The 14,988-nt window shown below is 30.6% G+C and overlaps 1 protein-coding gene across 1 annotated transcript; it reads left to right on the top strand.

Moving 5' to 3' along the window:
- The first annotated feature begins 4,464 nt into the window (after positions 1 to 4,464).
- On the top strand, positions 4,465 to 11,990 carry LOC132945134 (cAMP-dependent protein kinase catalytic subunit beta-like). The gene is made up of 3 exons (XM_061014789.1): positions 4,465 to 4,749; positions 7,310 to 7,697; positions 11,268 to 11,990. The coding sequence occupies exons 1-3, from the start codon at positions 4,465 to 4,467 to the stop codon at positions 11,678 to 11,680; spliced, it is 1,086 nt and encodes a 361-aa protein (XP_060870772.1). The 3' UTR covers positions 11,681 to 11,990.
- Positions 11,991 to 14,988: the final 2,998 nt, after the last annotated feature.

Below are 14,988 nucleotides of genomic sequence, written 5' to 3'. Positions count from 1 at the left end.
TAAAGTTAGAATATTAAAAAAAAAATAATAATTAGTTATGTATTTAAGAATTAGGTTACCTTCCTAAGAAATATTATAACCTAGTTAGATTATAAATTTGTCGATTAAAACACCAACTAAGTATCCCGTCATTTTAAAGTGATTTGAAAAATGTAGTATTATCTATTATAAGAGATTTTTAATGACATTTTCATTAGTAGGTACCTATACATATAATAGGTATATTATATATAAAAATAGGTGGGTAAGTGGATGTCTCTCTGCTATACAGTAGGTTACAAGTAAGTCACTGAAATGGATAGTGTTATATTTGAATTCAATGATATAATATCATTGTATAAGAAAAACGATTCTGAGCTGAAAACGGTCATATAACATTTTGTAAATTTTTAACTGCAAAATAATTACTAAATTTTGTCAAAATTTGAACTTTAAATGCTTATAAAAAAAAATTGTGTCTATATATTTTTAATATTTTCAACTGCTATTGTAACAATATATCAGGAGCCTTACATTAAATGTTGACACATTTTTACCTAACAAATAAAATGTTATTGATATTTATAGAAAACTAAAAAAATTGAAAACTGACAATGTCCGTAAACAGCTCAAAAAGAGTCAAAATATTTTCAAAATTTTATGGTGTATAGAAAATGCTAATATAAACATTCAGTGAAATTTTCAAGTATCTACAGTCATTCGTTTTTTAATTACAATAAAATAAGAAAATCGTTAAATGAGATATCGAGTGAATATCAAATGTTGTAAAAATATGCATTTCAAACGCTCATAAAAATTCAATTTGACTTTCTTGTAGAGATTTTTTTTTGATAAAGGTTGACAAACTTATGGATAATTTTGTATTACATTTTCAAATCTTGGATTTAAAAAGAATGATTTTTATGAATTCTCAACTCAAAATCATTTGCTAATTTTCGTGATTTTTCCGTATTTTGTCAAGATTTGAACTTTAAATGCTTTTAAATAAAAACTGTGACTAAGGATTTTTAATATTTTTCAAATGTTATTGTAATAATATAGTAGGAGCCTTGTATTCAATTTTCATGCTTTTTTACCCGACAAATAAAATTTTATTGATATTTATAGAAAAAAAAATGGAAATGTTATGGTGTATAGGAAATGCAATTATAAACATTCAGTCAAAATTTCATGTCCCTACGGTCATTTGTTTTAGAGATGCACCAAAAACCAAAATCGATATTCTCGAAAACAGATTTTGCGTAAAAATTCCCGTTTTCCCTTAAATTTTCTTTTGTTTTTCACGTCGCGTTTGAAAACTACTGAGAAATTTTTACGTTTGACCCCCCAAAGTACCAACTAGATTCACTTTCTTATCAGTAAAGTTACTGTTGAAGAAGATCCAAGCATTTTTACTTAAAACTTAAATGACGTCACTGCGGCTCTAGGTCTCTTGGTAAGGTCGAGCATTAAAAGTGCTAAACGCAGGCACTTTGTACGGTCTGGTAAAAAGGTTTATTTCAAAACGTAGACACTATGTACTGTTATATTATTGTAAATATAAGTTTTATACCTAACTAGTAAGTAAGTATTATAATGTAATTTATTAAAATGTAAAAATTAAGAATTAAATAAAAATGAAATAAAAAATGTTTTAAAATATAGTATATTAATAATATACCTAGTCAAACTAATCAAAGTGTTTTTAATTAATTGGTCAGATAACAGCCAAATATTATTTGGTGCTATAATAAATTTATAAATAAATTTAGGAACTTGATGACTTAAAAATCATGAAATTATCAAAATAATCAAATAATCAAATAATTTATAAATTCGATTATAAATTATAATTGTATTACATCACTATCAAAAGTTATGTTAAAAAGTAAATTAAAATATGTGTACAATATAAATATGTCAAAATGACAAATAAAAATTATTTTAGATATAGGTAGGTAGGTAATAACTAATAAGCCACAATTCCCTCCTATTTGGAATGTATGATACTTAGATCTACCAAATAATATATAAACTTAACAACAAGGGCTGGTCATAACTTCAGACTTGTTTATATTAAATACTTAATGTATATAATAGTACAAAGTGTCCGTGTTACGCATTTTAAACAATGAACTGTACCAAGTGACCACCCGTCACTGCAGTCTTAAAAAATTAACATACATTTTATGCTATTTATAGGTATTTAGGGCCGTATACATAGTCAATGCTGATTAATAAGTATTGCTTAAACTAATTATGATAAATAAAAAAATAAAAAATAAAAAATGTGTGATAATAACTACTAAAAGCAATGTTTAAGGTTGGTCTCGACCAACTTTTTCTTTTCTTTAGCCAAAGTCTCGTTTATAAATCTCATTTTGGTCATAAATATAGCTTAAGCAATACTTATTCTTAAGCATCAACTATGAATACGGCCCTAAAAGTTTTTAAATTCTTTTATAAATGTTGATCAAATGTTCTAGGCTCTGTCAAAAAACTGGAAAATATGGTACAAGAATACAAGTTTCCTGATAAGCGATAGATACCTACTTATATTAATTTTAAAATATCAAAAACACATGATGTGTATTTACATATTTTTATTAAAAAAAATATTTTAGCTTAAAATATATTAGACTGTTATAGCTTGTGTATAGGTAGTTTTATTTTTGTTATTCAAAAAGATTAATTGTATGGATTTAAATTGGATTTAAGTTGGATTTTTGATGCCGTTGGAAAATTTAAGACATGTAATGAGCTGTGGGGGACTCAACAAGTACAATAACGATCCATTATACATTGTCCTTGACCTAGTAAATTACTTCATGTCCAATTTACTCCACTTGTGGATAATTTAAGTTGATAAAAACTACCTATATATATATAGTATTTATATAGATATATTTGAAATCTATTTAGCCACTTTCAGTGGATGCCCTAGAAATTTTTTTATTTAAATAGGCCATAACAAATCCTACTATTAAGTATTACTGCATATTAGGTAGGTAAATTAAATCAAATTATTTATTTATTTTTAATATTAAGTTATTACGGTAACATAGTAATACAATAACTTAAGTTATGGTCCAAGGAGCTATAGTTGTTATATAAATAAATAATAATAAAACTTGAATGATGATTTCTACAACTTAAATTAAAATATTAGTTATAGATACTATAGTTAAATTCACGAAATTTACTATTATTATTTTTTTAAAATAAAATTGAATGTACCAATTTAATTTGTTTGTTCCTAACTCTAAGACTGAAATCTATTTCCAGCACGAATATACCGCATACAATTTTTTTGCTATGCCTCGCGCTGCTGCCTCCATCGATATTACGATAATCCATAACGAACTGTTCTTGCGCCGTACTTGGTATCCTAATTTTCCAACCTGTTTCATGGAACAGTACGGGAGTAACCCACTATACGAATAATGCGTTAAGTGGGTAGAATAGTGGGTACTGAAAATAACAGGATAGGTCCGACAATACCTATATCGGGAATCGTCTATCCTGTACCTAGACCTATAAATGTTCGTTATCAATTATTATTAAATGATTAATCATACATCAACATATTATATATTATACTAGCTGATCCCGTGCACTTCGTTACCCGTTAAATGTACAAACTGTATATGACTCAAACTTTGTTCAATGCGTTATTTAATATTCGGTGTACGATGTTCTAGATTTATCTTAACTTTTCTGTTGCCCGGAATAAAAATTCTGATTCGCAGCAGTATATTATCAGGTGGGCAATCTACCTGCGGTAGATCGTGGACGCCGTGCTGTTTGTACGTAAGTGTATGATTTAACTCCAAAGTATCAAAGTTATACCAAGTTTGTCGTTTTTACTTAATTCCACCTACGGTGGATTAATATAATCAATTAATACAAAATTCTAACCTAATCTAACTGAACAAAAAACCGAATTTAACCCTTTTTAAATTAGCTTATCTTCTTCCCAGAGGTCTAATCTACACACAAACATTCATTTATATATATATATATATTGACAAAAATAATAATACAAACTTAGAAACATGCCCGATTAACTAATAGCAACCAATATATAATACACTATTATTATTTCTATTTTTATTTTTTTCTGGACAACCCTTATCACTTAGGGGTATGAAAAATAGATAGTAGCCGATTCTCAGACCTACTGAATATGCATATAAAATTTCATAAAAATCGATTAAGCCGTTTCGGAGGAGTATGGTAACTAACATTGTGACACGAGAATTTTATATATTAGATTTTGTTATTTATATCCTAATATTATACTCAACACAACATGTTTACTGCGCAGTAAAAACTTAAATTACTTAGTAACAACAAGGTCAAACAACCATATTTTATTTTATATTTTGTACAAAATACTATAATGTACGCACCTATACACGGCTACACCTATACTTACAATTTTATTTTATTCCACACAATTAATTTTATTTTCTCAACAAATCTATGGGTAATTTATCATTTAGACAAAAGAAAGGTGGGAATGATTTGTCGATCGGTAAAATATCGTCATGTGGCCTTACCGAATTCTGGAACCAAAAAAGACAAGATTTTAATGATATCTACTTTAATAATAATAATTTTCCACCAGCTGATGCTGCGGACTTTCGTGTGACAACCATATTGGATGAAGGATCTTTCGGTTCTGTTGCATTGACAACTCACAAAATAACTGGTACTGTTCATGCAACAAAAGTAATTGCCAAAAAGAAAATCGTTAAAGGTCGTAATGTAAGTATTTTTTAGTACCTACCTATTGCAATTTCCAAGTGTTGAAGTGTCGATACTGGATTTACCTATTTTCTACTCTTGTAATTACCGAACTTATTTCCCTCTGTGTACAACGAAATATGCATACTTCTACATATACATATACCTAACAAGTAATAATATTATCTAAACTTTATACCTAACAATAAGTATTTCGGCGCAATTGAATGGGCTCCCAAAGTCCCAAATTACAGACACCTATTATAGGTAGTGTATGTTATGTCCGTTGACGACAGCCACTCTCAACATAGCCAAATACGTTTAGTATGTTTCTTAATTTTAACACATATGGTTTATGGTATCAAGTTCGTACATTTTACATCGTTACATCTAGAGTTATATACCTAACCTATCTTAATTGTTAATATAACCATTTTTTAAATAAATATAGTACCTACACAAATCTCATGAGAGTGGAGAAAAAAAAGCTAAACAATAATTTAAAAAATATTAAGCTAAACACGTCGTATATTACATGATGTCCTCACGATTTCCTCGTTATCCAATTATTTATAATTTACAATGCATCCTCGTTTAATGCATATATTAGGTACATCGTTATAACCCATTTTGGAGCAATTTTTGAAAACTATACTCGTATTTATTTACTAAATTAACTAACTTAATTAATTTTCCCTTTTCGCTTTGGATTTTCTTAACCAAATTCAAAATGAAGGCACAAACACTGCAGCGTATACGTGATTTATTTAAATTTTACACAATAATCACCAGAATATTTGTATGTAGTTTATTAATTTTTTAATAATAATTGTTGTGTTTTTAGCCCTTCAGAGCAATAGGGGATCGTGACATTTTACGTACTTATATTACTTATAAAATTAAACAAATATTAATAGTGGGTATAAACATTAAACAGTATAAATATTAATATTAATAATTAGAAACATCACAAGTTTCTCGTCCAAATAATACATTAAATTATAGAAATCAAAATGACATAAAAAGTACAAAAATTCAAACATATTTTAACGCATTCAATATTTGCTATATGAAAAAGAGATTTGTTTGACAAACTCGAACCTAGTTAAATGGCCATGAATATAGGTATTTTTGAATGTATATAGGTATTCTTAATTTCCTAATTGTCTTAAATTATTTATACAATAATAATAATAACACGAGATATAACTGATATTAGGGGTTCTCAAAAAATATCTTAAATAATTTATTAATTTTTTTTTCGCGGAAATCGGAATATAACCTTTGGGGGAAAACGGTTATGGCGATAACGGGTGAGCCCTCATTTTGGCAGAAAACAGTTACGCCTTTCGTAATATAATTTAAAAGTCACATTTTCAATTGTATTATGCCGTCTACGCACACAACCACGATCGTACATGCAAGTATTTCTTTTCTTTTTTGGAAAATCAAAATCTATTTCAACACGCCCATCATCTGAAAAATCCACATCGATATACGCAGCACACATTTTAAACCTTATTTTAAATAGGCGCTATAGAGGAATATAATATGTTAAACGCTGCAACAGAGATTTGAAAGGGGTTAAAAATCTATACGAGGGACATGTCCCCCCATAACTTACGCTTAGATATACCTATATAACACTTGTGTTTTTGCCTGTATATAGAATTTAATATTTATAATAATATAATGCCTATAGCATCTGGTATGTTACAATACGTATTACAATACAATAGGACGTCTATTGCGGTTTAAATCATTTAAGGCGTATAGGTAGTTAAACATCATGAACTGAAAAAAAAAATTGAAGAGGATGCAAAAATATAAATAAAAAATGCGTAGGTACTTACCCGAATATTTAAATTTCTTATTGATCAGGATATAATAATTATAGAATAAAAAGTACGTTAAAATATTTTTCTAAAAAGACGGGATGAGTACCCTCGTGTCACTCTACAATTCAAGCACTAAATATGATTGTCAAAAAATTGGTACGGTCGTTAAAAATCAGGGTTTCTTAAACTATATAAAAAAAAAAAAACAATCGTAAAGAATCTACTCGTAAGATCAGAACTTTAGAGAGGTATTAATCTATAATCTACAACGACAAAATATGTCAATGTCGATAACGGTGATTAAAGATATTGTATATGGGTTTCATACGACCTAGTGCAACTGCTGCAATGTTCAGCTTATTACCACGTCCCCAAAATGTTTGTATAATGAAAAGTTTTGAATGAATACGTTAGAATTGAAAGAATACGTCATAAATCAAATCATTTAACACCTAGGAAAAAAATAAATATACTTATCTTCACTTCAATACGTCATACTTCATCAAACTATTATTAGTTACTAAAATAAAGAAATAACAATGGATATTATTCTAAATACCATAGGGAAACCATTGTTGTAACTATTATGAATTTATATTTAATTTTGGACACATTTTTTGAACCACTGAAAATAAAATATTTTATAGTACTTACTAATATTCCGCCTATTTAATATTTTTATTCAAAACACAATAGACCGTACAAATTTTCCGTTTACCACTGAATATATGCGTCTATTTTAGGTGCATCGAATGCTTAATGAGAAACGGATTTTGGAGTCCATCAATTTTCCGTTTGTCATTCGCCTCGAGTATTTCTACCAAGACAACAGTTACATTTACTTTGTCATGCCGTTCGTTTGCGGCGGTAACATTCACACGCACATGAAACGCCACGGACCGATGGACGAGGCCAAAGCGCGGTTTTATTTTTCAGAAGTTCTTCTGGCCGTCGAATACCTGCACAAGTTAAACTTGGTGCATCGAGATATCAAACCCGAAAATGTACTAATCGACGTCAACGGGCATGCACAACTCGCAGACTTCGGGTTTTGTAAACACATTAAGGGTCGTACGTTCACATTTTGTGGCACTGCCGAATACTTGGCGCCAGAAATTATACTCAGACGAGGTAAGCCGTAGTGACACATTAAACTATTGAAATATTATACTATACAACTCTACAAGTGGTATACATATATTATGGTATATGCACGTGTAGCATAAGACCACGGTTATCTTTGTTATAGTAAATATAAAAACCTTAGTGGTATATAGATCAGATAGGTGGCTCAAGAGGTTGATGTTGGGGAATGGGGACATAACCTCTATGGCATTTAAAAAAAAAATAAATAAATCCTGTAAGAACGTCCAAAAATAAATTATTTAAAAAGTTGCATCCAAAAACCACGCACTCGACCCCAAAAATGTCGATTGACAAATCCACACAGTTTATCCGTTTATTATCTAGTAAAACCCCGCACACTATTTTTAATCTACCTACAATTAATGTATTATATGTTTTATGATTCATGAACGTCAACAACTATTACTAAGTTTACCAAATACTTTGTTTTCAAATTCTGAATTATGATAGGTACTCTTATTATATACTATATCTACTATACCCAAAATGAAAAAAATTACTTATATTTACTAAAGAAGATGATATTGTTATTGTAAAATATAAAAAAAAATTGAATTTTTATCTAATTATTGTGATGAGTACTTAGCTGCAATATAACGACATGATAGAGCTACCGCTGCAGAATCAAACATGCGTATAAGTTGATAGTGGATTTGGGGTGCTCGAGTCTCACCTGAAATTATTTTTTCATACACTTTATTGACCTTTTTTTAGAGATTTCTAAATAATATTGCTAAATATTAACCTGACCATCATTCAATTATTGTGATGTAAAACATTAAAAACATTGTGGAAAAGTATTATTTAGATTTCAGATTGATTTTGCCTATTAATTATCTAACTTGTTATTTATTCTTTCTAGACAAGTAGGTACGTACCCTCCACCACTTTAATATAGTAGGAGGTACATACAGTATTGTAACAAGTAACAACTTAACTATTGTGTATGGGTAGGTATATAAAAATACTGTGGGTCGTTGGTCTGAATATACCTATAAAACATAAAAATAATATAATTTATTCTGCAGCTTTTACTATGAGTTATTTTTTGTTTTAATAATGAGAATTATGTACATATTAATTAATGTACCATAATTAACGACGCGTAGATATTTAACCACCACCAGTTATGATAACTCATTAAGTCCTACTTTGATGATACAATTAACTACGACCTAAAGACAGGTTTCTCGCTACCTATACATAGGTAGTTATTATAGTTATTAATTTTTGTTCTGTTATAATAATATTCTGAACGACATAACGTTCTTCAAATCTCTTCGAGTAAATAATTAAAACAGTAATTATTAATTAATAATTAATTATACAAATTAAATACTTATACAATATACGTTTACAAAGTTTTTAATTTATTTGATAAATTACAAATATTAAAAAGATAGTAGCAAATATAAAGGACAATTTTCAATACCACATTTCAAACTAAAGCCTATTTTCCCCATAACACAATTAAAAATTATAATATTTTTTCCGAATAAAAAATTACAAAAACCATTTACATTACCGAATCTTTATATTTTACCGTATAAGAAAAAATTAAAAAACCCAAACCTAAAAGTTTTAAAAACCGTTTCTAAAACCAAATTACCAAAAGTGAACAATTTCATTTTAAACCAGTTCGCAAGACTACAATCGTGTTGAAATGTATAAAATACCGAAATCGGTGATCAATATAATCAGTCCCACGAATCCTGCTGCACAGTGCACACCATGTAGTCGTCTATGAAATATTTGGGGGCCCGATATTATGGATATCAAGTAGGTACTACAAAAGATGAAAAATTAAAATAATAAAACTTTTATGTAGTTTTATTATAAATAATAATTTACCAAGTAGTTTCCAGACGTTTTAAGTGTTTGTATAATTTTTCTGACAGTGCCGATCACTGTGGCAGGTGCAGAACGATCATTTTTCAAACTTAAACTTATAAAGAATTACCTAAGAAACACATGTGAACAAGAACATTTATCTAGTTTATAAATTTTAAATATAGAAAAAGAACGAACTAAAACTCTAGATATTATTGAGAAGATAATCGACAATTTTGACATTGCAAAAGCGAGGAAAAAAAATTTCTTAAAATAGAACATCTTCACATTTTACTTTTCACTATTATATTGGAGGCTGGCTTTATTCTGTAAATAATAATATACTAATATACTATTCATTTAATTATACTTTGTACTTTATTTTTTTTGTAAGTGTTGAGTTATCATAGTTGGTATACTTGTAGCTTTTTTATAAAAATTTTAATTAGGGGCCCCTACATTTTTTTTTGCATCGGGGCCCTAAGAGTTTAAGATCCGGCAATAAGTCCATGCAGAATTATATTAATTTTAAATTCATATGTTCTATAATATTCTAATTTAAGTTGTAAACCGTATAGGCGGAGCCACAATTGTTGTTCATCGTATGCAGAATCTAAATCGGCCCACCACAATTAGGGGGAGCGAGGCTAATTCCTAAAATCACTAAAATGTTTTTAATGGTCATTTTATATTTAATAATAATAAAGATTTAAGTATGTAATAAAGATATAACTGCATTACCTATCATTACGGATAAAAACAAATTTAAAAATAAATATTTATAATATATTTATAATATAATATTTATAACATGGGTAAATAAAATTGACTCAAAAATATTATAAAGACATTCGTCTCTTAAAAACTACCACTATCTTTAAATCGTCTATTACAGCATCAGTATCAACATTGACTGCCATTTCCTGTTCTATTCTTAATACCATCAAAGCATTTAATTTGTCTTGCTTCATGGTAGATCTCAATTTGGATTTAACTACCTAGGGTGAATTTAGAGAAAGACCTCTCACAAGTACAACTTGTTAGTTGTTAAAGGGATCACTACAAACTTTTGAATGACATAAAAAAATTGGTTAAAGTATTTATAATGATCATTAGACTTCAGCCAAATTAACCATTCATGGATTTTACTTGTATTTGTTAAATAGTCTTTGTTAAGAATCGTAGAATTATTTTTTAATAGCATTACTTCTATTTCAAGTTGTTCACTATCACATTGAAAAGTTTTCGATGGACAATATACCTAAGTCCGTTTCCGATGTATCCAGATTTAAGTAGTAGTAAATTATCAACTGCATTTATAGCTTGTATAGTGTGCTGGCTAAATCGTTCATCAATACTATGAAAGTATGAACCATCACGTCTATCATTGGATAAAAGGCCGATATTCCTAATTCTGATTCTTTATTTTCTTGAAAAAATTTTGTTATGTTACTGTCTATTTGAGAAGTAATTTTTCTTTTATTAATTAACTGAAGGACAATCATCTATGGGTACATCTGCATAATATGCTAGCGCACATTGATATTTCAATATTTAAAATGCAACCTCTAAATTTTTGCTCAACTTAAATTAAAACAGCCTTCGGGGCGATTATGGCGTGCCAGCTGCACACCCTGCACGCCCCGTGCCTCCGCCTATGATCACTAAACCGTGTATGTATACGCAGTAACTTATTATTTTGTGGTCGTCGCCGCCGTTCCGCAGGATACGGAAAAGCGGTCGACTATTGGTCGCTCGGCGTTCTCCTGTACGAGATGTTGGCCAACCGTTCGCCGTTCGTCGATCGCGACACCGGCAAGCTGTTCAGTAACATCGTGACCGGGACGTACAGCTGCCCGTTGGGCTTCTCGGGCGACGTGATCAACCTGTTGCGGAACATCCTCAAGGTGGACGTGACCAGGCGGTACGGGAACCTGGCGAACGGCATCCGGGACATCAAGAAGCACGGGTGGTTCGGTGACCAGGACTGGTGCGCGGCGTTCGACAGGCGCGTGACGCCGCCGTACGTGCCGGTGATCAGCGACACCCTCGACACCAGAAACTTCGACGCGCCACACGGCCATTTGTTCTACGACGCCAGCAAGGACATGTTCGGCGACATTTTCAAGGACTTTTGACACGGCGGGACCGGTCTGCATACGCAACATCGCGTCGAGATGACAAACCCATATGTTATATTATAATATGTTCATCACGATTCGCGGACAGGGCAGATGGAAATCAAAAACGTAGGTACCTCTCTCTGCCTACATCTTGGGCGCAATGCCAAATATATGACAGTGTTATTTTTTTTCCAAATATTGTTTTACAAGTTGTGTACTGCAGGTGAAGGTACCGCAGACGTTTAATGTAGCCTAACTCGCTCGTACGCAGCGTAATATCTACTATACTGTTCCAAGACTATTGTCGTTAAACTATATAGGTATATGGTATATTTAATATTATTTTAGTCTTGTTACTTTTATAAATAAATATTAATATATTATGTATTTATGTATGTAAGAATCAATACCTATACTATACGATAATATGATTTTTACAATGAATGAATATAAGTATAAAAGAACGATATAAAAAAAAAATCAAAGAAAAGAATAAACGTGCGAAGAGTGCCTATCAAAGTAACAAAAATTTCAGATAAAACAAACAGATGAGCCTGGATATACATACAACAGTTATCTTCTTAACGTATTATAAAACTAAGTCCCGCTGTCTGTCTGTATGACAAGAAAAATGTCAATAATCTAATGCGTAGTCTTTTAAATAAAAAAGGGAGATGTGCAAACACGTGTTGTCGCCACGAAAAAGTTAAGCGCCCTAAAAATGATGCGTGTCTACAAGTATTTATTGTACGGTAACGGGTATAAATGGTGAAATTTATAAACATTTTAGACAGAATATCAGAGTTTATAGTAGTTTATTTTCAATCGCTTCTTTTAATGCTCAGAATATGTTTATATTTTTGTTATTTTTGGTCGATGAACTAGTCGAATGCAATTTCAAGTGCGTAATAATATTATTGTAACAAGTGTCCAGGTCCAGCATTGCACTCCAGCCGGCAGCCATACTCCCCCACGCTACTCAAGAGTTTCAAGTAGGTACTTACTGTCAAGTGTCAACGGTTAAAATAATGTATTAGTGAGTCTAATCTGGAAATCTTATCGGCGATCGGATGAATAGTTTATTTATTATTTTAATCGGTGCACCTAGCGTCCTAGCACATGGTAATACAATTACACATCCATGCGCGTAACTGCGTAAGTCACGTCATTTTAAAGCTACTCATAACGATACAAAATAACCACATTTTATGTTGCCTGACAACACTGTGGGACTTGGTCAATATTGAGCTTTAAAATTGAATACGGATTTTAATATTTCAATATTTGTTTTGTCAATGAACTTAAATTTTTATTATTATTATTATTACCCACATTATCAGTTTTAAAAAATATAAATAATTAAATATATCTTCGGCCAGATGACATGAATCAAAATCGTTAGATCACAGTTAAGTGACATCCTGCAGTCATAAGCAAAAAACCTCATCCGTTAGCTTTTTAAAAATAATGAAATTCCGTGTCAGAAAAATAAATACAAAACAAAAAACTCATACTGTTATACCGTATAAACCGTTATAGACCTATAAACTAGTCTGTTATACGACAGTTTAGTCTAGCGACGAAAACAAGCGAAAGTTTACGGTTCATCAAGTACAAAATTAAAAGTCCAGAATGACACCGGTAGATAGCGCTGTCGTTATCGTCCGTGAGTGGTTCGGAGCAATAATAATAATATTTATTTATTTAGTATAGCCACCAATTCTGTACTTAAATCAGCCATTAAGATATTTAGGTGTACTCAAATTATTCCTTTTCCTAGGAAATTTTGGAAATTTAACTTACCGTTCCCGTAAGCTTTCTAGCCTAGGTAGTTGTGAAGATCGGTCAACATTCCTTCCACCGCAAAAATCAAAAACACGTAAATGGCAAGCAACGGTAAGGACTGCCGGCAATGGTGGTCCCCCCCCCCTTTGAATTTTTCGTAAGTATCAGTCGGCATTTTCTTAATAACAGAGAGGTGTCAGAAATTATACGACTTGTTAAAAACTGTTTTCCTAGATTTTCTTAGGTTATAATTTTAATAATATAAACGAGAACGGGTCCTCGGCAGTCAGCAGTATTTTGATTTCTAAATCGTTAATTACAGAGGATGACACTGTTATTAGTTTAGGTACTATGTTAAAAAAAATTTAAAAAATATAATTGGATATTTATTATTTAATCAATGACTATATTAAGTATACAAATAAGGGGAAGTAGAACTCCTTGTTTTCCTTATTCCCACTGACTTCGACTATACGCACTTGACAATTATTATTAAGAGTTTACTGATTTAGAAATCAAAAAACTGCCAATTCCTATATACATATATAATACCTATAATAACTTGTTTAGTACCGTCGTCCATAGTTTGTTTTAAGAAATTACGGGTTGGCATAAATTATATTTCAGTCGGCAAATACTTGATCTCACCCCCCCCCCCCCTCCCGTCAAAACCGTATAACACCGGCCATGGCAACGGGTCTCATTGGCCCCTTGAAAAAAAATAATAAATGAACTTTTTCGATAGTTTTTATATGTCAACATCTAGCTGGTTACCAGGCACATCAATTTGCAAGCCCAGTTTGGAAAATTGCATGGCACTCCTTCCCCCTCAAAATCAAAAAAAAATTATATATATGGAGTATGAAACACGACTATTCGTCCCTAACCTAGTGAATATTAACATTTTGGAAATCTTTTTTTGCAAAAATTTAACTTACTTTTCCCATCAACTTTACAGTAGTTATGAAATTCGGTCAACATTCCTTCCACCGCAAAAATCAAAAATATATAAATATCATATGCAATCGTCAGCCCCTTGATAGAAAATAAATTAACTTTTTCGACAATTTGTTTGTGTCAACATCTAGGTCACCAGTCACAGCAGGTACATATTTATAATTAGGTGTGCAAATTGTACCTAATCGAACGATTTCATAGTAAATATGCATTCATGATGCAAAGCTTAATGATATTAGGTATATTATCATATTTTGATATAAATTATGTCAATAAAAAATACTGATCGCAATTTAAAATACGGGTTTAAAAAGAGACATTTAAATCTCTATAGAGATATAGTGAGGAGTGAGAAATGCTTATTTAAATATATGGGTGTTTGTTGAGGCCATATAATTGATCGATGCATCAATGCAACAAGTACGTTGAAAATTGTGAAGTTTAATATGAATGGTCGGCCAGCAGCCTATATATCAGTTCTAGTAGTAGGTACTCTGCGGTGTGTATATTACGTAGATATCGCTTGCCTGTGTATAAATTCATGACGTTTAGGTAGTATAGTGGTATAAGTACAACTTTTA

Source organism: Metopolophium dirhodum, chromosome 5 (genome assembly GCF_019925205.1).
Source record: "Metopolophium dirhodum isolate CAU chromosome 5, ASM1992520v1, whole genome shotgun sequence".
Classification (NCBI taxonomy): Eukaryota; Metazoa; Arthropoda; class Insecta; order Hemiptera; family Aphididae; genus Metopolophium; species Metopolophium dirhodum.
Note: the sequence above shows the minus strand (reverse complement) of the source record. Positions and strands in the feature narration are given on the sequence as shown.